General features: G+C 39.3%; 1 protein-coding gene across 2 annotated transcripts in view; it reads right to left on the bottom strand.

The window, feature by feature from the left end:
- PRKCD (protein kinase C delta) overlaps nt 1-27,120 on the bottom strand; it is a 52,749-nt gene continuing 25,629 nt past the window's right edge. For both annotated transcript variants that reach the window (XM_081901202.1, XM_081901203.1), the window contains exons 2-18: nt 25,186-25,322; nt 21,383-21,582; nt 20,506-20,566; nt 14,409-14,565; nt 13,509-13,540; nt 12,588-12,673; nt 11,532-11,661; nt 10,803-10,903; nt 9,338-9,434; nt 8,200-8,321; nt 7,372-7,545; nt 6,172-6,263; nt 5,667-5,729; nt 3,239-3,377; nt 2,120-2,308; nt 1,547-1,675; nt 1-904 (exon numbers count right to left, since the gene is read on the bottom strand). In XM_081901202.1, the coding sequence (XP_081757328.1) occupies nt 746-904; nt 1,547-1,675; nt 2,120-2,308; nt 3,239-3,377; nt 5,667-5,729; nt 6,172-6,263; nt 7,372-7,545; nt 8,200-8,321; nt 9,338-9,434; nt 10,803-10,903; nt 11,532-11,661; nt 12,588-12,673; nt 13,509-13,540; nt 14,409-14,565; nt 20,506-20,566; nt 21,383-21,582; nt 25,186-25,300 (2,046 nt within the window). In that variant the 5' untranslated portion in view covers nt 25,301-25,322 and the 3' untranslated portion in view covers nt 1-745. The remainder of the gene's footprint in view (nt 905-1,546; nt 1,676-2,119; nt 2,309-3,238; nt 3,378-5,666; nt 5,730-6,171; nt 6,264-7,371; nt 7,546-8,199; nt 8,322-9,337; nt 9,435-10,802; nt 10,904-11,531; nt 11,662-12,587; nt 12,674-13,508; nt 13,541-14,408; nt 14,566-20,505; nt 20,567-21,382; nt 21,583-25,185; nt 25,323-27,120) is intronic.

The following is a 27,120-nucleotide window of genomic DNA, read 5'->3' as shown; positions in this document are numbered from 1 at the left end:
TTCTATTTGTCTTCCAACAATGAGGACAGGACAGCATCCTCAAAGGGGGCGGGGGACTAAATGGCACACATACACGCAGCTTTGTTCTCTAGCACTTCACTTCCTCACTCACTGGGTTGCAGATAGGGGGGCCTGTGGTAGCTGTAGTCTAATAAGGAAAGGCCCACATGTTTTTAAATTAAAAAAAGACTACTTTCACTGTCTTTTAGATTGGGCTTCATCCATGAACAGCAAAGCAAGAACAACTTAAAAGGCTGTAAACTTGCTGGATTGAGGACCTGAGAAGCACCATAATCAATTGATGCCACTTTTTATTAATTAAAAATAGCAATATTTGAAGCTCAGAATCAACTCAAATTATTTAGTTTGATGGACGTTAAAAACTGCCTAGCCATTTCATTTTATTTGAAGGGTAGTACCCTTCGATAACCTCTTTCACCTCTTGAGCAAAATATACAGCATATACATAATTTCCCCCCCCCAAACGGATAACTACATTCAAGTAACCACGTACACAATTTACATTTTCCCTACTGCAGAGCAAGTCATTTACATATGATTCACAAGGATACTTAAACTCAGCCATGCACAATGAAGCTACCGCCAGAATGAGCACAATTAGTCGCTATTGAGTGTTGTTCGGAATGAAAGGAAAGAGACGACGGTATCCTTTGATCACATTTCACATGGAGTGCTCGAAAACTTCCATTACAGCAGTACCTGAAAGTTCCTCTGTGCTGATAAACTATTTCTCTAAAATGTGTTCAAATTTAGGGTTGGTAAAAGAGAACCCAGCAAATGCAGATTGATCCATAGAGTCTATTAAGTTTTTGTCACTGTATGATAGCCGTGGCTTCTCACTCAAAAATTCTCTGTCAAAATTGCTGTAGTCACTTGCTGATTTCTGTACAGAAGAGAAGAAAAGGACCGAAAGAAAGAAAAAAATTAGTCAAAGTGACTTCAATCCATCTTGCCCTTGCTCAGTAGGAGTCCCATTTCATTTTAACAAGCTCAGACAAACAACTGCAGCATGAGTTTGGTTGGCTGCACTGCTCCAGCAAGTAATAAGTAGGAATTTATCACACAACAGGTGGAGATTGTTTTATCAAACAATCACCTGTAATGTCTAGTAATACTTGAATCCAGAAAGTCATGCATATCTGCCATCTAGCCACAATTTGCTACCAGTAAGAAATAGGATCAACCACATATTGAGGGCAGAGCACAAATCAGCATACACAAGGTTCCAGCTTCAATTCCAGATACCTTCCAGACCCAAATCCTTCCCTTTACCTTAAAAAAAACCAACCCTGCACTGATTTACTTAAAACCGAAAAGAAATCACTTTTAAAAATATAACAGTGAGCAGCATTACCCATAGGGGAAGGGCCACTGCTTGGCGCAACAAGTAAATATTGTTTATTGTTATATTTTTAAATATTGTGTTCTCTGTTTGGTTATGTGGTATAATTGTGGAAAACTTAATATTTTTTTTTGGAAAAAGCATCACAGTTTTATACTTGGCTAGATTCAAAAGGATACGTACCACTTTGGGTTTGAAGGGCGGTTCCACTTCCCTCTTCTCAAGTGCTGTCCAATTAATCGCTTTGAAGAAAGAATGATCTCTGATGTTTCCAGTTATTCCCAGTCGTCTTGTTGGATCCCTTTCAAACAACTACAAAATATAATGCACATCCAGCTTCAGTTACTTGGCCTGCAGAACACATTTCTGATAGAAACTATGACTTTAGCTGCTGTTCAGAAAAATAAGACGCTGGACTCAATGGAATTGATCTAGGGCAGCCATTGTGGCCAGTTCTAGTCACTATTGCTGGCAGCTGCAAAAGCTGCTTTGGATGGGGAGAAGGGGTGGTATGTATGCCCAGTTGTTGTGTATACAACATAATCTGCAACAAGGGGGCATATTATCACTAGGCTGCATGTGACAATGCAACAAGACCCTCCAGTCCTGTAGCTGGTTATATAATTACTGATTATTTCACAAAAATCTTTGCCTGGAATGCAGGGCACTAAAGATCTATTACTAGCTTAAGATATTCTCCAGGCCCCTTTCCATCTTCCCAAACAGAAAAATGATTCAGCCTTAACAAGTGTATACCTTCTCTAATATATCCTTAGATTCCTTGGTAATCCAGCGAGGGTAGTGAGGTGTGTCCACACGGATTGACTCAAATAACTCATCCTCATCATCACCATGGAAAGGAGATTGTCCAATAAGCATCTCATACAGCAAGACTCCAAACGACCACCAGTCCACAGAAAACGTGTATTTTAGGCCTTGCAGAATCTGTTGTCGATACAAGAAAACAACAATGTAAAATGCAGTGGGAAGCTTTCCTAACTCCTCAAGAGTTGTACAAATCAGGATTTCGGCTTTTCACATTTTAAAGCAATTTTTCTCTCTCAGTCCTTTTATCACATTCTCAGTCCTTTTATCAGCATGAATCACCTTTGATTCATTGGCTGCATTGGGACTCAACGTTAAACTATTTACTTTTGAGTTTACCTCTGACAGGGAATGAGATGTGGGCTGTCATGTTTTTGCCCACCATGTTGTGGCAAATAGTAACATCCAATTGGGTTGAACAAGTTTACCTGTACTGAACGTTCTGGCCTGAACCCATAATACGTACAACTATTTCAACTGTGGTACAAACTGTGAGCTTGAAGAACCTAGGAATAAATAAAGTCAGCATATAGATGGCTCAGGTGTAATTTTCTACCCAGGGTATGGTCATTCCCTCTCATACTGGGTTCCCTATGCAATGTCTAACTAGGCTTTATTTAGAGCAGGGGTGGGAAATCTGTGAACTTCCAGATGTTGGATTCCATCTCCCATCAGCCCCAGCCAGTCTGGCCAATGGTCAGGGATAATAGGAATTCAGTAATATCAGAAGGATCAAAGATTAGCAACCCCTTCCTTAGGAGATAACATGAAACACTATTTATTAATTATAATATTCAGTAAGCCCACAACTTACATGTGGGTTATGTTCCATGCGCCTAAATCCAAATCATGTATAGTCAAAACATTCTGGGTGCAATGGCGAATGAGATAGCCAGTCTTTCCCCCCAGATGCCAACCCCCTTTAAAAAAATTATTAATAATAATATTTGCCAAGTGTGTAAAGTTGAATGCACACAAGTTAATTGTGGACTTAATGAATTCTAAATGGCTATTTCAAGAGCTGGTATGTTACACATGTATGTTCCTTACTTCAGGCGCTATGTAGTCTGGAGTACCGCAGAAAGTTGTCGCCTTGTTCTCACCAAACACATTCTCTTTGCACATCCCAAAATCAGCAATTTTGATGTGACCTTCTTTATCAAGCATCACATTGTCTAGTTTGAGGTCTCTGTGTGAAAAAAATAAAACTAATCAGCACAACCATTCAAATTGGACAAAAGCACCCCAATGACTTAGCAATTTCATCCACTTAAAGATATTTGCTTTCAACCTCATAGGATACTTTCAGCATTAATAAATAGTTAATGGCATGTCTGCCAGAGTGGAGAAGATACTGAAGTTGGCAGATAAGTAAACAAACAATTTTCCCAAAAATTTTTTAAATGAAAACTAAGGCAGAAGAAGGGCTCCAATGCTGTCAAAAGCATGAATTAAAATAAATCCATGAGAAAATGAAAATTGAGGCTTTTGAGGTGGAGGCGCTATGTAGAATCCTTAATGTGTCTACCCCGGGGCACAATGAAATTTTGCATTGGCAACAAAGGCCTTCACTTCTAAATGATTCAACAAGTTGTGTTATTTATCACGTTTGCATCCAACACAGAAATATTGAGTTTTATTATTTTTTATTTGCCCATGGTGCATAAACCATTTGTTTTAATTTACACAGATCCATTATCAAGCCACATTGAGAATAGTTCATTGCATTGTGCAATTAATTATAGCTTTAACCGGAGGGGTAAATGCTGCAAAAGAGTCAACAAGCAAAGCTCCAGCTATAGTCTGGGTTCTATCCTACAGACATGTGTTCATCATTTGCACTCTGGTCTTAGACAGCAGCCATAAGAACCAGTTGCCAATAAACTTAAAGCACACTTCCAAAAAACTTACTGCCAAGAAGCCAGTAGCAGAGAATTAAGGATGCATGCAATCAACAAAAACTTTCAAAAGTTTAAAATACTGCGTCTTAATGAAGCTTGATAATTCCGTACTGAAATATGTACAGGAGGGTGGAAGAAACAGTATTTCCCTACCCACTTTTGACAACTTTTCCTTTTTAGAATGGCTGCAACATCCAGTCAACTCATTGCTGAGATTAATTAAAAGCTTTCTGATTAGTTAAAAAGGTGCTCTCATTAATTGAGCAATGCCTTATTTTTATAAGTACTTATTTTTAATAAAAGTGTCAGGCATTATCCTTGAAAATACATTCTCAAATAGGATAGAGCAGCTTTTCTAAAATGTTGCCTGGTGCAACACACACACAAACACAGGCATGTACATATGCATAACACATCTAAAAACAATGTGCTTCTTCCCTTTAAACTGTTTTATTCATGTGCAAGTTTATATCCAGCAATTAACTCTGCAACAGCCCCAATCTCTAGCAGTTTGCATTTAGCATTGTACTAAAGTGAAAGGCTGCCAATAGCTGTTACTGGCCAGTAATGATATCATGAAAGTCTGTGTTTCATATGACATCAAGAAATTCTTTCCTTGTTGGCAGCTGAATTCCCAAGAGCAGCAACCATTGCCAAGGCACAGTCAACTGCCATTTCTCATCATGAAAAATTTAGACAAAGCTTCTGTAGAAGCACACAATACAGCTCTATTTAAGTTCAAGTTAGCAGCCCTCCCACTCACAGGACTGATACTTGTAGATAAAAAAAAACTTCCTTCATATTATTTGCATAACTACTTCATTCTGTAAAACAGGACATTAATAAATAGCTAACTTGCAGTTTCAGAAAATGTTGCTAAATATAAAATGCTGCAGAATAGCTTTCAAACCGACTCTTAGATGATAGCTAATAGGAGACTTGAGTGCGGCTTATGAAACTGTAGCCCGCTTAGTACAGTCTTCAGATCTGGTGAACATGGCAGAGATTTCAAAACGAGGCATCACTTGAAGATGTCAGCCAAGCCTGAGACTTGTTGGCAGCAGTCTGTCTACAAGTAACGTTATCATATGAATTGTGTCGTCAAAGAACATTTCTGCATTTTATAGATAGGGAAAAGACACCGGTATCATAGACAGATGTGAATTCTCTCTGCCTCTCATGAACAGCCACCCACTGAGGATGCTCCCCTTTCCAGGATTGTATCCTGGATTAATTACTATCAATCTCCTTTGGCACTAGAAGGAAGACAAAATATCTCAGTCTTGTGTTTAAGTGCTTGGCAATCAAGAATGTGAAACAAAGGGTCTTTTGTCTAATGTAAATAACATTTCTTTATTCATGTTGCCAAGGAGAAAAACACAAGAAAACAATTCTATATTGGCCTCAAGTGCTTGCTGAATTGCTTCTTTTCAACATATTTGGAATAAAATCAGATTTTTAATAGGGAACAGTTCCTTGTAAAACACTCTGCTTGTCGGTTAATGACAGAATCCACCAATTCAGGACGTAACTGTTGCAATGTTTTACAAGGCTTAGCAAGGTCAATCAGCACTCACCTATAAATAATGCCTTTGCTATGAAGAAATTGTAGGCCACACAGTATTTCAGCTCCATAAAACCTGAAACATAGTAAAAACACTTTAAATGGAGGGATTAATTTAAATAAAGTAGGGGCCTACTGATGATGTAGTACTTCATTTTCTTTTGGTTACTTTTTCAGAAACCTCTCACTTTTCCCCTAGCCACTAAATGCTGGAGAGTTTGTCTAACACCCTAGGATACAGCTTAAGTTGGAAAAGGCTATTCCTAAGTCAGCTCCTTCCCCAAGTATACTTCTTGGAAATCTAACTGTTCCCTTTAATACCGTGGCAAAACTGAGCAAGGCAACGGTGCCGTAAAGCTAAGCACTTGTGGCGGTGCAACAATCTGTGATATGAGTAGAAAACTTGCTGTTACTTTGCATAGATGCAGAAGCTAAAAGCACATCCCGTCTTAAACAGAAGGGCAGTTTTAGAATCGGGCACACAAACCTTGCCACAACATTATGTTATCAACACTTACGTAGCTCTGAAAAGATCAAAGCGGCCTTTGTCCTGTATATGGAACATTAGGTCTCCGCCATTAAGAAATTCCATAACGAAAAACAGATGGTCCTGTTTACAAACAGGAAAAACACAACATTAGCTGACTGATGTCACTATATACACAGTATGAACATGTTGTTCTTCAAGTGAGTCGAGTCATATATTGGTGGCAGCCTCTGGCTGGAAATCTTAACAAGCAGCGTCAGACGTTTATTGATGTAGAAAACTTGTATGACACCCTTCCAATGCGTGTGCATTGCTCATGAAGGCTGACAACAATTAAGCACAAGACCATTCCACAAAAACCGTAAAAACAGCAGCAGATGACAACACTTTAAAAATGAGGTTATGCTGTGTAAAGATCATCTGCCTGGCATGACAAATACTAATTGGAACAAGGAAGATTTAATCAGTCAGTGAAAAACAGTTAAGAGAGGGGCCCAGAAAGCAATAATATGAGAGCATTGGTGGATTTCACCAATGACCCACCTATCCTCCCCTCACAGTGGCCAACCAGATGCCTATGGGAAGCCTGGAAGAGAGGATCTCACAGGGTAGGTTATTCCACAGTCTGGATGCAGGCAATGAGAAGGTCCTTTCTCTCATGTGGACTACTTGTGCCTCAGTCACAAAACAAGATAGAGAGAAGAGTCTCTCCAATAGATTTGGGAGTTTGGTATGGGAAGACATGGCCCTTGGGTATCCCAGACCCAAACCATTTAGACAGGAAGGGAAGACCGCTTCTCCTCTACCAGATTCCAGAGCCTTTCGTGAATCTTTCATTTCTGTATTTAGTGAAAATGTTGCACCAGGCTCATTTTTTCAGGAAAAGTTTTATTTTCATGTCGTGGCTATTTCAGGGTCCCTTCCAACTCAAACATGTATCTGGGAACCTTCTTTATAATTTCTAACCTTATATTTGTGTGGTGCAGGTACTACTGTTGTGACCCACCTTAGGTTAGGCTGCAACCCAGGAATGGGACCCAACATATGAGCTGAAGTCCAATGGTGTCCATTGTTTGTTTAATGGACAAATAATGCAGAGCCTGCAAATGGATACTTAAGGAGTATGCAAGAAGACACACAGATGTAATGATATGCTCTTTAAGCAAACATACTCTCTTCAAATAAGTCACCCACATATTTCACATTGCCACTCACAGCAACAGCAGCGTACCTTTGTCTGAAAAGTGCAGTATAAATGGGTAAGAAATGGATTTTCCCATGCCAGTGCTAAGACCCGCTTTTCTACCATGGTGCATTCCACATCGTCATCAATTAGCACCACATCCTTTTTCAAAGCCTTTACTGCAAAAAATTCATTCTTCCCTTTCAGTTCAGCAAGTAGTACCTGTAAAACAAAAGATTACTATGGGATGCGAATTATGCTTTAGAAGCTCACCAGATGATCATGTCCTGGATTTGCCCCTCTGTGCAACAGTGGAATTAGACCTGATCAGAGTGCTAACAACACAATACCCTGTACTCAGGCAAACAAACGTGTCATTTTGCAGCCTACAGTCATATGTGTTCATAAAAATCAGAAACAGTCTCATGGCATCCTGAGCTAAGAATTCAGTGTGACTGAAGCCTTCATGGGTTAGAATAGACATCAGGTACAGCAGGTGCTGCCTAGAGTTGGCCAACAGGCCATAAAAGTTTCCCCTTGTACCTGGGATCTCCTTCCCAGAGTCAAGCCAAGCAGCGAAAAGGCAGAGCACTAGGAAATGTTTCATTGCACAGCAAATATAAATTTAAAGCCACAACTGGAGGTGGGGATGTGGAGGGAGTGGAACAACACCTTTCCTCACAGCCAGCCAAGGTCCTAGGCACCTGTTGCCTTGAGTCTTCGCTTCTCGGTCCCACTTTGCTAGTGGCCTGAAGAATCACATGGATCACTTTCTCTCTCTCTCCCACACCATATAAGGCATTCTAGTAACATACAACCAGCAGTTTGGTAGTTGTTTATACATGCAAAGAAAATCATGCCCTACCAGTTACCTACCTTTCCAAAGCTTCCTTTCCCAAGAACTTTGTGGAATACAAAACTGTCTATGTTGAATTTCCTCCTACCAGATGGTCGTGACAGCGAACGTCCCTCCCAAAGTTTATCATACTCACTATTATCTGTAAAAAGCAAAATGCAAATTTTTCTGTTAGGACCAGGAAGCTTCTCTCTCTTCTCCCTAAATGGCATGCTATTCTATGGCTCTATGAAGTGTTGATGTATCACATGGACCATTCCATAAATCTGCTCCTGTCACTAGAGTGAAGGACGGAGGGAATGTATGCTGTCATGCATGTGCATGTATGCATGGAATTATAAGTTCAAATTCCATGCAGGCATGAATTCAAAACTAATTCAAAACATCAGAGCTGCCTCATACACACATAGTTCTTGACTGGGTTCTTAACTAGAGGCTTTAATAACTGAAGTTTAGGGAAGCTGTTACATTTCTGCCTACACTGCTTACAGGGGCATGGAAGGGGGCAGATTTTATTTAGATAATTGTTATGCCACCCTTAAGGCATAAAATAAAAGTATACAAACAATAAAAATATAAAGAAAGGATCTGGCAGAAAAGTTAAAGCCATTAATAATAGCAAACCATGTTACACTACATGCTGAAATGCATCTACAAATAAAACGAATACTTTTGCCTGGTGCCAAAAAATGACATCAGCTTGTGACAGTTCACCTTTCCTAGGAAAACAGTCCATAAACAAAGACTAGCTGCCAAGGCTAGCCTGCTCATGAGGCTCGGGTGAGGCAGTTGTCTCAGGTGGCAAGCTGGTCCTTTTGGTACCAAGCCAAAGGTGATTTCATAGGCAAGGAGATTCTGAAAAACTCTCCCCCACCAACAAAAGTTATAGTCAGATTGAATTATAGTTGAATTAAGTTGAGAGCTCTCCACAATCTTTGTCTACGAATTAAGGCTCTCAGCTACAAGGTAGGATGCTGTAGTTACATGTGAAGAAGTGTTGTGCATATCATTACTTGTTGTCCATGTCTTTGCATAACTACTTTAAGAATAAACCATCAAACCAAGTGACAAAATATTGTTTGTACTATATGGGTATTTTAAATTTACGTGTTAACTGTTAGAATTATGCATACACAATAAAGAAAAAATGTTTTTCACCTGTTGTATCGCCACTCAAGGATTTAGGTTTTTTATCAAAATCTTGGTAAATTCCGACACTTTCTACTGACCCAGAATCAGATTTTCTGGAAGATTTCTGAAAAGAAACAATGAATATTCAGAATTACTTTATGCTTAAATTAAGAAATGATTGCTTTTCACTAAAATAGCCAGGCTAAATATTAGTACATTGTTTGGCATGATGTAAGGCGTTTTCTTATGTAATATTAGTATGTGTAGAAGAAGAAGAATGGAGGATTTTAATTTTCCACTGGGTTTGTTGTCTTATTTTACCAGAACAGATTGCACATGACCAGTTTCTGCAAACCATTTCTGCAAACTGTGGGGACACAAATACAGAGAATGGGCACCTGATGATGTGAAACATGCATGCGCCACAAGTGTGTACATAAATTCTTACACCGAGTCTTTTTGTGTATGCAAATTACATGCAAAGTGGCAAACTTATGTATTCTGCATATGATGCTTGTGGACACAGTTGTCACATTAGGAATTCATAGTTACCAAGCTGCTAAATCTGACAGTTTGTGAAACAGTGTCTCTTGTCATCAAAAGCTTCTCCCACATCCCGATCTTCAACTATGAAAACTGGAAATGGACTGCAGATTCTTACTTTAAACATTCGAACATTTGACTTGAATGTCAATAAATCTGCATTTCTAGAGACAGGGGCTGTGTTCAGTTGTCACGTTTCCAGTTTTCCAAATCAGTTTGTAGGACTGTGAATCAGCTCTGTGCCTGCGTGATTTCCCTATGTTGCAACCCTAGTCTGGAAGATCTGCTTACACCATTTTGTTGGTTTGCATTAAATGGCAGACTGTGACTTGATTAAACCAGAAAATGTTCTACTAAGTTTGAGGGAAGAGGAACAGGAGATAATGTGTACACTGGTGGAGGAAGGAGGGGTGGGGGGAGCATACCACCCCTGGCAGCGCGATCCCGGTGTGGTGCCATTGCAGCTGCCCCCGTCTGCACTAGGTGCTACGCCCCCTGCAGGTGGCACGCCACGCCCCTGGGACGCACACCAGCCATGCACCTACCTGCTCTCTGCCCCCCCCCGGTGCCGGAGCATGAAGCTCCTCCACTGAATGTATAACACAGGGTTTGTCCCTGATCCACCAGATGTCCGAACGCAGCCACAGAGTGACCACAGATGCACATTTACACAAGTGCCAATTTGCAAAGGGGCATTTGTAAGGACTTTAGCTGTTCATCTGAACCTCTTGCTAAATATTGAGGAAAATCTTACCACAATTCTGCACTTCATCTGAAATCCAAGTAAGCAAGGGGGTGGTAATATCCCCATCACTTAACAGGGTAAACTGGATGTCAATGTTGCTAAGTGGTTATACATATGATACGGAATTTATCACTTGAAAATTATCATTTGTATTGACGATTAGATCATAAAATATGATATGAGGAAAAGGACTAAGCAGCATACCTGACTAACTTGAGTTAAAGCTTCTGCCAATAATTTCTGATTGATTCCACAGAGATTTGCCACTTTCTTCTGACATTTGTGGTGCACATTCATTCCACATTCTGAAGAAATACAGTTATGAACAGCATCAGCATAATGCAATTTATAAGCACAATTGATAAATCTACCATTTTTACTGTGATCAGTTTGCTCACTGGGTCCTTTAACCGAACTGAGATCTGTGTCTGCCTTTCCCCCATTTTTACTCTCAGGATTAAAAAGAAGCAAACATTACTACATGCATTAAAAAAAACAAGAACAGCATTTAGTTTAGAGATCATCTATTTCTTTTCACTTGTGAACACAGTTGAAGGTTGTCAAGTTTTTTTTAAAAAAAACCTTTAGAAAACACAAACCATGCGCATACTTTTCTGTTTAACTCTTACAGACAGTACAAGCATATACAGTGGTACCTTGTATTCAGTTGCGAATGGGATCCCTTCCAGAGGTCTGGCCAGATCCTGAGGTTTTCACAACCGGAGGAGAAGCAGTAAACCGCTTCTGCGCATGCGCACGGGGCGAAACACTTCTGGGATTGCTGCTTTCGCAACCCGAAGTTTACATTAGCCAAGGGTAACGTAAGCCAAGGTGCTACTGTAATCACAGAACTGATCCTTTCCCTCTTCAAAATTCCCCCTAGCACAGCTATTTTGCCCAAGGCTTGTAATGGCCAAAAGAAACAGACTGTACCTTCACATTTTAATCCTTGCTTAACAAGTCCCCAGAGAAGACTACCACAATGATCACAGAAGGTAGGACTCATGTAGTTGTAAACTTTGAACCTGTGAGGCATATCGATGTGGAAGCGCTCCTTCTGAAACTGAAAACACGTTTATGTTGGGGGGGGGGGAGTAAGACAAGTATTTAGAGATTTCTCTCACACAAGATTTTCAAGGAGAGAAATCCATTATTTATCCGATCATGTAGCCAGAAGGTTGACACAAGCATCAAGTTGAACAAAATAAAAAAAAAATAATTCATAGAATTTAACATATTAGAGACACTGCCCACAAGAATCCTAAATAAAAACGTATTCTAAAATGTCCAAGAAAAAGTCTCCATGGACAGTGTTGTGTGTCTACTGTGCTTCTTTGTGCCTGAAATGGCAAATCTGAAGCACAGTATCCTGCCCACTCATTCACATACACTGCGTTTCTTTAGAGCAGATACGGTATATCTGCAGCCACAAAATCTAGGAAAACATCAATACTTGTGGGAAATGACAGGTGAGCCAATGAATAGAGGAGTTTTTGAGCAAGTCAAGAAGAATGCCTTTATTCTGACAAACTATGCAAAACAAGGAAGCATATGTTTTTTGTCTCTTTAAATTCAGGAACTTCTTTGTGCTTGGTCAGACAGACTTAGGGTCGTGACTGCACAAATCCCTTTCTCCCAGGGTAAGGGAACAAGATTGCATAGATCCTTAAAGACTTAAAAAAAATTCTCTGGGGCCTTTTGAATAACAGCTGCTGAACTGCAGGACCTGGACAAAAAGACAAAACATAGCTGCTCAGACCCACATGTTGTCCTTTCTTGCCTTCCCACTTGCAAAAAATAAATCACATTCAAGATCTCTGATAATTTGATTCTTAAGAAACAAAATAATAGGCAAAAGTAAATAAGCATGCCAAATTTACATAATATGTGAAAAGCACATATCTGGTTTTCCTTACTGCTGCATGTCTTTTTTTTTTACACACAATACATACTGCGGTTAATGAACATATAAAATGTTTTATTACTTACCATTGTATCTCTGCTGTTTGCTGCAGTACCAGTACATCTCCCAATGATTTTATCAATGCATTTTTTGTGAATAGCAGCATTACATTCTTGAGAAGAGCAACAGGAATAGAAAGATACAGGCAGTTACGTTTCATGGAGGGAGATATATATAAAGTATTCTACACAAAAATGTTATTTTCTCTGATTTTCATTTATCAGTTGTATGATAGTTACAACTTTATATACATCAGTAGAAATGATATGTTGGAAAGCTTTTACTACTAGGGTTGAATTTTAAATATATCTGTTAGCATTTTAAGGTATCACAAGATGCCTTCTTGTTTTTCTGTGACAAAAATAAAATAAAAGGCCCTTTTGTCATCTGGAAAATGGTAGCCCTAGACAAGTGTAATAGTTATTTATTAAAAAATATATTCAAACCACTATATCATAAAAAAATCAAAATAGTTTACAACAATGATATCTTGATATAATTTAAAAAACTACATAAAATTTAAAACCAGCATCAACTAAGTACTACAGGAACATGTTTTCTTAATGGCCTGCATAAGCCTGTTAGCATAACACCTGTTTTCAGCAGGTGTTTAAATGTTAAAACAAAAATGAATAATTAGGAACTGCTGCTATTTAATCTTATTTATTCGCTACTTCTATAGCACCCTTTACCCAAAATGGTCACAGGGTGGTTTACAAACATAAGGTAACAAGATAAACAGAAACATTAAAATAACTCTCATAAACCACATAAACAGCATTATAAAAATGATCAGCCTCTAAAAGCCTGACAGAAAAAGTAGCGTTTTACCTGGCATCGTAAAGAACAGGTTACCTATAGTGATTATCAACAATTTGTACTACATCTACTAAAGTTTCTCACCGGCTATTACCACCCAAGAATAAAAGACAATGCAATTAACTTACGTCTACATTTATATCCCTGCTTGTTTAGGCCCCTGTAGAGGAAATGGGGGGAGGGTTTAGTCACAAGCAAAATTTATAAAAATATATATTCAGACATACAAGTTGTTTTATCAGCCCAAGGTCTTATTAAGAATATGCAGCTGATCCCACTGAAATATTTGAATCTTTCTTTCCCTAGAGAAGTCACGATACACTTTTGAAGTAGGGAAACATCAACCTGCTGTTAATACCTAGCTATGCATTTCAAAGTGGTCCCAGATGGGAGAAGCTGTCTTAGAAAATGGAGGCTGTACCCAAGTGGATGAGAGAGAACAGTCAAGCTGAAGAAGTCAGCTGCCACAAACTTTCAGAACACCGTATGAAATATTAACTGCACATCAGCAGAAGTGATTGGATTGGATTTCTAGATTTTGTAGAGATGCTTTTCTTGTTTGTGCATCTTGTATACCACTCTGATGACTTCATGATGAGAAGCAGTGTCTGAATTTGTCAAATAAATAAACTGTGGTTCTGATCAGGCATTCCCCAAACTGGTGCCCTCTGGATGTTTTGGGTGGAAGTTGCCGTCCAAAGCATTTGGAAGGTACAAGATTTGGGGAAGGTTGTTGATGAAATCCATCAGTGGTTGATGCAGGGGTTGTTGCTGTTTTGACGTGGTTTTGAAGGTTCTTGGTTAAAGAAGCCCACTTAGGCCATCCTTGTAAACTGTTTAAAAAGCTCATTTTCAGGTCAGAAAAAAAGAATCTTCAGGGTTTCCTAGAGGCAGTTACTCCATGGAAAACTAATGCTAGAGTAGTATTCAAGCCAACAGAAGAAAATGGTAAAACTGAATCTGTCAGTTCTTGCTCTAGGCCAGAGCTGTGTGCAACATATAGATAAAACACAGGCAATAGCTCTCACCACACAAAATCTTTACAGACAGAGCAAAATGTAGGTTGCCCAAAGAAGGTGGCAATGAACTCATGGTTTTTGATGTAGTGGATCTTGGCCTGTTTGATTGCTCCTCTCCTGTTCATAGTCACAGTTCCTTCATCTTCTCTCATTGACTGCTTGCTGTCTGGAAGCAAAGAAATGAAACAGTGAAACTTGTATTTATAAAAGGAATAATTGTTTCATTATTTAGTTTAACAGGTACATTTTAACTTAGTGATAAAACACTATCACTAAAAAAAGAAGTGCACATGCTTGTTCCTCTCCTTCGACTGTCTTCTGTCAAGTGCTGCTGCAGTAATATAAAAATTAAAATGAACTGAAGATATGGAGCATGTTAGAAAAACTCAGCAATATGCAAATTCTATATCAGATAGCAGGCACTCTAGCCACAACTACAGTGCTGGGGGGAAAGGCACAAAACCCCAGCCTTTCCTCTATTTCCATGCTGAACACTAAAACTTAATGATCTGAACACATACACCTCTTTTTGCATTTTTTGTCCCTGTTCCGCCAAGGCACCCAAGACAGTTTACAATTCCAAATATTACCATGAGCACAAAGGTACACAATATTTGTTGGCCAACTTCCGGAACCAAACTACTGTGAAACTATACCTTTAGAAGGCTGGAATTAGATTAATGAATACATCATTTTTCTTTTATTCTGCTATACAAATGCCCTTTCAGTACACAAAGGGAAATAAAATGGTTTTATTTAGGGCAGGCTTAGGGAGACTCTCTCCAGCCGACACACACTTTTGACTACTTTTGCCTGGTAGCATTGCGGTATGGACTTGTGCTTCTTGCTTGCCTGTGTAAACGACAGAAAAATGTGTATAGATATATTCACCTGTGCAGAAAGTCTTGATTTCTGCACACGGCTGGAATGTTGCTTACTGCATACAGATAAGAATCACAGCCATTGCTCTGCCGCCCACTTCTGCTTCTGGTCCCACCCAACACAGCCATACAAAAGATTACCCACAAGTTTCTATGACCTTTGGGCTGAAAAAAGTTCTCCACCCCGATGCAGAAATATTGAAAGTCTGTGGAAGACAGAGGAGGAGAAAATAAAGGTGATGGAAATGTGAGCTAAAATCACTTGAAAATACAACCAAGAGACTGGGCACAATTTCTGTTTCTTGTGCAAGGTGTTTGTAGTTAGGCAAGAATATGAAGATTGGTGCTTGGATCCAAAACAACTTATTCTCAGTGTAGGGGAAGTAATGACACCACAGTGCCTGGCACTAGTATATTAAAAGAAGGAGTGTGTGTTTTAATAAGCATGATGGTGCTGCTTATAAGCATGGTGGTAGTATTAGTTCAAACTGATGGAATTAGGAAATCACTTCTCTGTAAATACACAAGAGTAGTAGTTTTTTTTTAAAGTGTTTTGTTCCCCTGCAGTTTTATTTTAAGCAAATATTGCAGGACTTTGCAAATGCACTGACTCAACATGCAAAATTTTCCCCGGCTTCCCTCTGCTTGGTCTGCTATCCTTTCTCTCCCACATCTCCCTACTCCTTATTATCCCCACATGCACAAAACATGTACAGCAAAGTGCCAAACTAATCTGGTTTTGCTGTGTGTAATGTGTTTCTTTAGCAATGGGGGGAAACAGTTAAATTGTGGATGTGTCTCAAAGACAAGGGGAAATCCCCTTTCTGACCTTTTCAATCTTCCGACACAAGTGTTGCTTCCTCTTGTGCAATGGAAAGCTAGAAACAACCTGAGTTTGATGAGTTTCCCGTTAAAAGAGTATCAGTACATAGACACTATTTTCTCTATGGCTTACTCAGCTTTAGAACTTGTCTTTCTCAAAGTGAATGGAACAACAGCTAGTTTCTGTGAACTTTGAGGCCTGGAAGACAGGAGCAAGATACTTACCAGTACATTTGCAAGTCCGGAAAATTATTCCAATGTTTCCCTAGTTTTTGTTTATCTCAAACTGATCTCAATAAATAAATGCTCCACTTAAATCTAGCAAATGCATTTAGGACCAAGATAAAAGTCCAAGCCGTTTCATGCAGCCCAGGAATTACAAAATTATCTGCTCTGGTGACACATTTTTTGGAACAATCCTGGTCTTCCAAGGTGTGCTTCCACTGTAACAATTTCACTGCAACACTCCTAGCAATTCCTGTGAGTCCCAAGTCCCCCTCTGCCTCCCTTATAGTCATCCAGTGCTTTCTTCAGGCTCTTCCCCAACCTGTTACAATTCAGAGCATAAAGAGTGATGTGGGCTGGAGTCCTGTAGAAGAGAAGACCAGCAGTTGATTAAGGAGGAGCGGAAGGGCCCTGGATTAGGTGGAATGGCTGAATGCTTTGCAGCAAGCCTGCCTGAAGATCAGGGAATGAGAGCTGAATGCCAGTAGGGATCTCTTCTGTATGCTGAAAGAAAGGATACTGGTTCCCTAAGTTTTTCTTTTTACTCATTTACGAATGTATGCATCAAGTGTATAAAAGGTACATCTGAAAAAGAACACAGAGCAGAAGTAGGAAAAGTAAGGGTGTCAGGGAAAGAAGAAGTGACAGAGAGCTCTGTTGCAAAGGAAGGAAGTAACAGGAGGAACTGCAGCTACTAGTCAAAATTAGATTTTGTATGTGGCTCGTAACATTTGAAACTTATAAAATGCTTCTGAAATACCAATGGTATTTAACAATATATATGCAAAAATGATGCTCTATTTAAAAATAAATTACTAGAATTAGAAAGAGAACTGTTTTTGGAGCAACCAGTCAATTCATCTGGTTGGTAACCAGATGAATCAGAATTGTAGACTTGGGTCATCGACTGCAACCCCCTGCAATGCAGGAAACTCAACACACTGTCCCCCATCCTATTTGAAACCATACTGGAGCCTGCTTAGCTTTGCAAACTGTACTAGCAGTTTTACTGCTGCACCACTGGCCAAGTCAAAGGAGTGGCAATAATTTTCTCTCTCCCAAAATCGAGATGTTTTATTTTCCACATTTTTAAAGAATTTTTTTTTTTTACAATACATCCACATATACACATCAGGAAACTGGTGTAATACTGCTGCTCGATGCTGCTCGAAGTTGCATGTATTTGCTAACATCACAAAGTATCACTTCCCCTTCAGTAAAGTGAATGCTTTGTATGTAATACACTGACTGCACTCTACGCATAATGCTAAGCCATATTTTAGCGCTATGTAAATGAGATGCAGAACGCAATGCACTGGGCTCATCATGCTCTTCCCGTTGACGGCTTGTCATGTTATATGGAAGAGGAACCCAGACTTATGACAAACTTGAGGAAGCTTCAAAACAAGCCCACAGGTTTGAAGGTGGCTTGTGTTGAAACTTCACAGAGTTTAAGGCAGGATTTCTGGTTCACGCAGCATGACACTAATGTGAAAGGGACTCTAATGACTGCAGAAATCCTCCTGCTGGTCATGAGGGAGGAGGAGAGAGAAAGTGGCAGCTCATTTAGCATTAAACAATGGGGTAGTGTTAGGTATGTATGCAAGGCACCAAAAAGGTTTGCATAACGCAGTTCTAGGAAGAAGGTAGGAGCAGATTCCTGCATACTTGGGGAGATGGATTCCTGAGGTATGCAGGGGGAAAAAAAGATAATACTAAGCAAGAGCAGGGACTGTACACCTCTTTCCCCTATAACTGATAGATCAGCTTTCATCCAGTTAGAAATAGGAGATTGGCTGAAGTGAATAAAGTGGCTTGGTGCTTGCTTCCCTTCAGTCTGGGAGCTTGGCCTCAGTAATTCCCCATTGCCATTTAAAGGATCACAAGGGAAGAAGTGGTATTGGAGGATATGCACAGAATCCCCCACCCTCAAAGGCATTCTGAAGCCCAGGTGGGCTATGGAATCTGTCACCAGCACTATGGACCAATCCAGGAAAGGAGATTCGTGCTCAGAATTATGCATCTCCATGCATAGTCACTCACTGTGTCAGATGTTTATACAAATGCACCAAAACATGCACAGGTAATCTGTAAACATTACATTGTTTTCAATGGGATGCACATTCAGATCTGCATTTGGATGCAGTTCACAAACATAATTCCTGATCGCCTAAGTGACATGCCTAGCAGAAGTTGTCCTCTATATACAATCTGTTTAACCGAATCAAGGATAGGAAGCATCTGGAACAAAGTGGAAGGGAAAAATATCCTTTTTGCTCTACCCCACATCCTCCCTGCATTTTATTGTTATGAAGCCATGAAGATGTGGACAACTTTTAGCAAAATCTTGCATTTTTTAAAAATTGAAATCTAAACTTCTTACACACTATTTAGGAAATTCTGTCATGTACAGCAGTCCAAGTGATAGCAACTAGCATGAAAAAATTGTGGAAAGCTGTCAAAGCCTATAATAATTATGCCACCAAGCTTTCACATCTTACCAAACAAAGGAAAAACCTTTACTCAGACCTCTTGCACAGTTTCCTTTGAAATGAATGGGGGTAGTGAATGAACAGTGCAAGAAAGCTACAATTCCCATTAAGAGTTTTATCAGATAGAAATATTGCCAGTTATTGCAGGTCCGTTAAAAATAAATTTAGCTATGGAAAACATGCATACGTATTAATACAATCTATAAATCACACAGAAATAGGCAACACTTTTCAGATAACTCTTTCCTGCATTAACCTGCAGTTAATGAGCGTTTGATTATCCATATAATCTTCCCCACCCACTGAAAGTGCTAAAATACTTTGTTCCCTACGGAAACTACCTATTTTTCAAAGAAAGCAATTGACAAACCCTTCCGTTTTATTGCTGAAGTCCGCGGCATAATTCCAGAAAGAGAAAGCTATTCTTGCTGCCTCCAAAGCTGCTTAACACAGAGAGTGAGACACTCAGTACGAAAGTAAACCAACCACTGAGGTGCTAAGTTCTGTGACTGGATAAGGTCAGTAACTTCATTAAAATAAACAAAGAAATTGGCAACCAGTTCTGCTTCTTATAAGCATCATTTTTATATGGGGGGAGGGGAGAAGACTCATTTGTGGGACCCCAAGTCTAGCATTCAACCACCTTCTACCCCTCAATTCCAGGAATGATGGAATATTCTTTCTGCTCTCATATGGAGAAGAGAATTTAATCTAGGGCACATCAATTTGGAAACATGCCATTATAGTTCAATGACAAGCGAATTGCTCTGTACATCATGAAACAATGGAAGGAAACTTCTCATATACCAATAGAGGCTTGGGGCACTGCTCTATCAGAATGCCTCACATACCATCAGCAAAGACATCTCCAAAAAAATATAGCTTTGATACGATCTGGTCTTTCTTTTTCTCTTTTACTGAAGCGGAACAGAATATTTTAATGCCACCATCATCACAGAGCTGTCTGTGGAGGGGATATATTGATTGAAAATGTATTGTATAGTAATTGTATTATAACTTTTGAATAAATGTCTTAATTTTTTTAAATGAAATGAGTGCAGCAAGCTGCCTATACCACTGATTAGGTGACGATCCTTAGCATGTAAGAGCTCCATGTGTGCACTGCAAGATATGTGCAGGGAGCTCCTAGACCAGATGTATTGTGAAATTTCTTGCTATAAACTTGCATAATAAATTAAAAATACTATATATGAGAATTTGGGACCCTCTGCATGGAAAGCAAATGCTCTACGACTAAGCTATGGCCCCTTGCATGGAGGAATGCTCATGTGAGTATGTGCACAGAGCCTCTTCGCACACATGTCTGACTTGGGTGAGGCAAAGAAGCTCACACTCTTCCCCTGGCAGCCCTCTGAGATGCCCCCAAACTTTTTCTGAGGGTTGGGGAACCTCCCATTCGATCTGGGAATATCTCCCCTTCCTCAGCTCCCATGCCACAACTCACTCCATTCCATAGGCTCTCCTAAGAGGCTCTTCAGGGGACTTAGGAGGCTGCTGGAGGGAAGGAGGAACAGGGAAGTCACCTTCCATTGTCACATCTCTGGATCCAAGCTAACATGTCATCAAATTTAAAGTTAATGTTTACTATATATTGGATAATAATAATAATAGATAATAATAATAATATTGAAGAATAATAATATTAATATTCACCCATTTCCTTACCTCCATCTTCTAGAAAATATTGTACAGCCATCAATACTTTCCCTTGAGGTTGCAAGTCAAGCTAAGAAGAACAAAATCCACAAATTACCTTCCAGTTACACTAAAATTCCTGCAACCATCTTGTTCTACATTCTGAAAATATCACATGCAGAGGGGCAAGTCACAGTTGAAGACTACTTTCCTTCTCTCTCACATCTATTTCACAATGACAACAGTGTTGATATTGTTAGTTTCTTAATTATTATGGAGTCATCCCACATTTCATTTATCGTCAGCTGAATGGAAACAATAAAACCATACAAGGATTATCTGGCTGTATGGAAGTTCCACATCATTTGCATTAACCCAAATACCACCGATTCCCACAGTTTCCCACTGACAGCCTCTCTAAATAAGCAGAACATCATTTGAGCTTTGCTCAGATTTATGGACTACCAGGTTACAACGCCACCCACTGCTGGCAAATTCACTTTGGGGTAAATTATCAGCCTCAGATCCACTAGCCCACCAGCACTTCATCTGACAGATTAAAATCCTGAGGGCACACGTCACAATTGCAAGGCCCATCAGTTTATCACATATTAGCTTAATCTTTTCTCTATCCCTGTCAGGGATACAGAGCAAGGTTGTGGAAATAAGACACAGTAATGACATCAAGGACATGAGGCACGTTGAAGCACACATTATGTTCCTTTTCTAAGGAACTAGACAAGGAGCATTCCCATTTTTTGAGAACATGAAGTTCTGCTGAGAATAACCTTAACAAGTGAAAAATTCATATGCTATGAGCATGTGGTCCTCTAGAGATCTGGTTCTAAGCTGTATAGACCTAGGGTATCACAGTAGAAAATAATTAATCACATGGTGTCATACTCACCCAGAATTCTGCTTTCCCATTGCCTTTCTTACATCTTTCAGCCAAAACAGATACACCCACAGTCACCTCAGATAATGGGTCTTCTGCTGCTTTCATGAGAACAATCTGAATGACGCGGCCCTCATAAATGTGGGCATCAAATGAAGATTTCCAGTCTGGGTACATAGTGGGTTTCTTTTGAATCAGGGTTTTGCCTCTCTCTGGAAATGCCACAGAAAAGGCATAAATGAAGAGTTGCCAGGAAAACACTAAATTTCACAATCACAAGCAACAGATGATTTTAATTTTATTAAAACTATAGCCAGGAAATAATCTCAACCATGTTAAGATAACAAGGAAGGATTTTTTCCAAACACATCAACTGCAATAACAGCCAATGAACATTGAATAAGTCTTATTCTAGTCATTGTTTAGACTACCTTATCCCTAGGGTCTCCAGCCCACTGCCCCAATGGAGAACGCTGGCCCTTCTCATTGTTGTTTAAAAAGTTTATTTTCCTTTATTGTGCTTTGGGTGGCACTCCAACCACATCACCCCTCTTCCCTTTCCTTCCCCAGAATGCTACTGGGACCCATGTGGGATGTTTCTCTTATATGTGTTGATGGATTTTGCCTTCAAGATGTGTGTTGCTTTTTGGGGTACATGGGAGGGTCTCACCTGTTTGACTTCTTCAGTACAGTTTTCCTGTTTTTTGTGCCTTATGGTGGTGAGTGGATTTCCCCTGATTTTCCCAATACCCCCACAGCTTTTCCAGATTTGGGGAATTGCCAAAATTGTTTAGCTGCTTTAGGGGGTGGATGTGTGTTACTTCTGTGAAATGGGTAATGTGGTTGTGTATTGGGGCACGGGAAATGTCTGTTTTGAAAGTTGGGATTCAGAGCCAACTTCTCTCTTATAGGCATGCTCTCCCTCTTTCTTTTGCAAAGTTATTTGTCCTCCAAGACAGCAAAGATCCCTTAGGCACCTTTTCTGTGACTAGATAGATGCCCAATGGCAGCCATCTTATAGTGGTGCCCACAAGAGTTTCTCAGATTTCCAAATGTGGCCTAATATCCACGCCCAATTTTGGCAACCGTGTTAGTTGAGCCATGATAAATAGCTGAATCTCTGTAAACTGTATGGAGAGTGATCGGTTCCTTAATATTCTGACATAGGATTTAAGTTCAGAGTTAAGTTTATGTTTATCCAACAGCTGTTTTGTTTGATGCACGTCTCTCAGTATGATGGACTGTCCAAACAGTAGTAAAGAATAGCACCTCAGTTTGGCTTTATTAGGTAAGGACTGCCAAAACCAACATTATAAATTAGGTATTTGACAAGCAGGCTGATGTTAGCTTGCCAAATGTTCACAAATAGCCACCTGAGGATATTCTGCATTCTGCAGACTTCTGCTTTATCTCCTCTGCTTCTGCCAAAAAGCTTTTACCTGGACTCAGAGATCCTTTCTAGTAACAGCTACTCAGAGCAGATGTTTTCAATTAATGAAAAGTGAATCCCAGAGCGCCCCACCTCCACGCTTTCTGCAATTTTGTTGTGGCAACTTCTATCACAGTGTCCTCAAAGGCAGATCGGCAGCCCATGAATTTCCAGATAAAGATAAATGCTGCTCTAGTATCCCCTCCAGCATCTGTTACATTTTTTTCTGGAAGATTTTAAAGGAACCCTACCCATTTGTCAAGTGATTTAACACATGCTTGACTGTGTTGGCCTAAAAAGAGGAAATCCAACTATGCAGCAATCAGCCTGGACCTAAGAAAATATTTCTCCCATTTTACATTTGGCCAGAAAATGTTCACTTGAGTGATGTTTGGGTGCACCAATTTTACTGGTACATGGACCAGAAATAGAAATGTTAATTATGAGACAGAGGGCAAATGATTTTTTTTGTTCGAGTTCAACATGCTCTCCCACACTGATTACACTAACATAAAAGTTTATATGTATTACTTATGAACAGATATTTGTTCCATAATAAATGAAACAAAAAAAAAAAGGGTCCATTCATTTCTTTCCAAAAAGTGTCCATGGAACATATAGAATGGAAACGAACGAGCTTTTCTAGTTCTAATAGCAACAGCCATTAGCTTAAAGTTAGAGGGGAAGAAAGCACTTATTATGTAACTATTTTTAGTCCAAGCCCTGGGTGACAATTGGTGTTCATGCAGTGCAAAAGAAAAGGCCTCAAGAATATTTTTAAGGGTCTAAAGTTCAGCAAGGAAGGCCAGCAATACTCCTGAGCCTTCTAAGAAAGGAGTCACACAGGTCCAGGGTTTATCCATCGAAGCTTAAGGGAACCTCCTTATCCTGATAAAAGGCCATCAAAGATACTGTTTCCTAAGATGCAGGCATACCTTGTTTCCCTGACCTCTTTAGCCAAAGGTGTGATTTTTTTTCTTTTTTTAGTTGCAAAGCCTTCCTCCCAGATGCCAAGAGTTTTCAGTGCAAAACACACATACGCACACAACACAACACACACACAGAAGTACTGTATCAACATGTAAAACCTTCATAAAAACTGAATGGAAAGCACAGAAGTTATAGGCAGCAGATGGGTGCACCACTGAACTGGACAGGTAATGACACTGAATGGTAACAACAACCTGAACTAGGCTTTCAGTAATGAAAAGAGAAATTCTTCTTCTTGCGCACCCTTCTCTGAACTATGATTTTTTTAAATAATAATAATAATAATAATAATCCTTTGCATGTCTGTGTACAGTGGTCTTCTTCTAAAAAGAATGACAGAATATGTAGGTGGAACCACAGGACAGTTCCTGCTGATGAATTGAGTTCTACCCAAAAAAGTGACTTTTGAATAATGGACTCTGAAGAGAGAAGAAAAGCAGGCAACAAAACAATCTTCTGCTAATTGGACAACAAAGCCTTCCGGCCCTAGTAATGGATTGTAGTAAAGAAGTATACTTTCAAGATATGATGGAGATGGCATTTCACACCAAATCCATTCTCACATTATGCTTCAGATTTAAAAAAATGCAACAAGACTAAAATAATAAAAATTGAAATAATAATTGATTAACTTCAGCTTTCACATTAAAAAATAAGGTGTTAAAAATTCATAGTACATACCAGCATGGTGGTACATCCATTTGAATTTTTTATTCAAAGTTACCTTTATCTCTCGGTCCAGTATATCTGAAGGAGCGTCTCCACCCCTATCATTCTGCCCGGACGCTGAGGTCTAGCGCCGAGGGCTTTCTGGCTGTTCCCTCACTGCGAGAAGCCAAGTTACAGGGAACCAGGCAGAGGGCCTTCTCGGTAGTGGCGTCCTCCCAGTGGAACGCCTCCCACCAGATGTCAAAGAGAACAATAACTACCAGACTTTTAGAAGACATCTGAAGGCAGTCCTGTTTAGGGAAGCTTTTAATGTTTGATGTATTACGGTATTTTAATATTTTGTTGGAAGCCGCCCAGAGTGTCTGGGGAAGCCCAGCCAGATGGATGGGGTATAAATAAATTATTATTATTATCTCTTTCTGATACATTGCCTATTATCAGATGACTTAAATCCAAATAATGCTGTACACAAATAACCATATTCTTCACTCTTTCCCTGTCATTGGGAGTAAACTGGCCTATGCCACATACATTAGACTAGAAACTGCATCCTTTGACACCTTAGGGTTGTAATCGTATACACATTTACTTTGGAGTACATCACTACCGACTCAGTGAGATTTCCTGTCTCATAAACAAGCACACAATTAGACTCTGGTCCTGCCAGACCATATGTGAGGAATTCCAGACCACAAATGGAATCAATTCAACTGATCAATCTTCTTACCTGTAGTCAAGGCCTCTTTCATTTTTATTGCACAGAATGGCTGTGGTGGCTCCCCTTGACTCGGCATAGGTCCTAGCTCAAAGGAGTTGAATGATATTCGTAAGAAGGGAGCCATTTCTCATAGCACAATTGTAAACCTACACAAGGGGAAAAATAGACAAACAAGTTAAGGCTAGAGTTAAAAATTGGCTGTGTGGAGAAAATAAGATGAAGAAAGGACTCAGTAAGCCTTGCTTGAAATCAACTCCTGGTGTGTTCTGATACCCATCTGCTGAGTTGACTAAATTTATAGGAAAAAGATTAGATGCTTCTTTCTTTCCAGTAAAATTATAATAAATCCAATTCAGAGTAAATCTGAATCCAGACATTCTAGTTCACATATAGCTTTTTAAAACCAAAAACCAAAATGCATCATGTTATTGTGTGCATATTGTCTCAGATCCTAAGAACTAAGTGTCTTGCTCTTCTCATGGAATAGAGGTTTTCACACTTTCTGTACCCCACAAACCAGATCTATAAGGTCTGATGACCCTGGGAAACTGTGTGAGATATGGCATAACAGAGGCTGCAGATGGCCGGAAGATTTGAAAACTGCAGGAACCACTTCCTTGGATGAGCAGAAGTGCTTTTCTGCTCACAGTGCACACTTTTTGGAACCAAACCACACATCTTGGGCTAGTGGCCATAATTAACCTTTCTAGCTGACACATCATACAAAAATCTCTTCATTTTTCTTATCCTGCTGTTGGAAACTTATTGCTCTAGAATAGATCACTGTCCATCTTGATAAGACACTTAAGCCCCACCAGTATTTAGCTAATGACAAATATATTAACAGAAAGCAAACATGTGTTTGGCTCCCTGCAGTTCTGTCATTGTGTTTAAGGCTGACACAAGCGCCAAAAACAAGTCATCAGTAGAATGTTTCATTCTTCTCTGGACTAAATGAGAGCACAAATGTTGTTCATTTGTTTGCTTCATCTTACTTTAAATAAATCACTACCCCTACTTTGTCTAGACGGCTTGGTATCAAGATTTTAATGTTATAAGTCTTCTCATTCAAAACACTAATATCTCACCCAACCCCCAAATTGAAATCAAGGTAGCTTACATAAAAGCATATCATAGAATAAATAAATACAGTATAAAACTATAAGCAAATCATGCATACTTAAATATAAACATTAAAGTTAAAATGCTTCCAATTTGATATATTAGCTATACATCTTTTAAAGCAGCACTAGATGACAAATATTTCAGACCTAAGAGAAAACTCTGCTTTAGAAAGCCTGTGGTCCAATATTACTATAAAAGAAAAAGAAAATGTGTAATGAAAGATAAACTAAAAAGAAGTCTGTTAGATGTTTACAAATAGACATGAGGTAATCCTTACATTTTCTAACATATCACAAGACATTCAGTCTGCACATTCTCGGTACAAGCTACAAGCATTACAGCCAGAAACTATGATCTAAACCTCAAAATATGTGAAGCTTGATTGAATCATCATTCATGTGCATGGGAAACCTTTCACACAGATAAACGTCTGTGATCTATTTGCCTGCATAATCAAGAAGTCCAGTATTTCACTTGTGAACTATGCATAAAGTTCAAAAGCATCTGGTTTTAGTACTTTCCCCTGCCACCTAGTAGTTTCAGTCTTTAAAAACAAAACAAAAACAAGAACTACTCCAACCCGCAAATCAGATCAGGTTCTATCCTGTCTTTCTTCTTTCCCCCATTTGCTTGCTTAAATCATTCGGAATTATTTGTACCTCATTTCCTACTGTCCGCTTGTTCTCTCAATTACATGCGTGTTATTATAAAAATATTTTCAGATCTGATGTGTATTTAGGCATGAGATTGTAGGGCAAACACACTTCTTGGTTTCCTCAATTAAAAGACAAAAATGAATTCACAATCGTAATCCCCATT

The sequence above is a fragment of the Podarcis melisellensis genome (assembly GCF_964234715.1).
Source record: "Podarcis melisellensis genome assembly, chromosome: 2".
Lineage (NCBI taxonomy): Eukaryota > Metazoa > Chordata > Lepidosauria > Squamata > Lacertidae > Podarcis > Podarcis melisellensis.
Note: the sequence above shows the minus strand (reverse complement) of the source record. Positions and strands in the feature narration are given on the sequence as shown.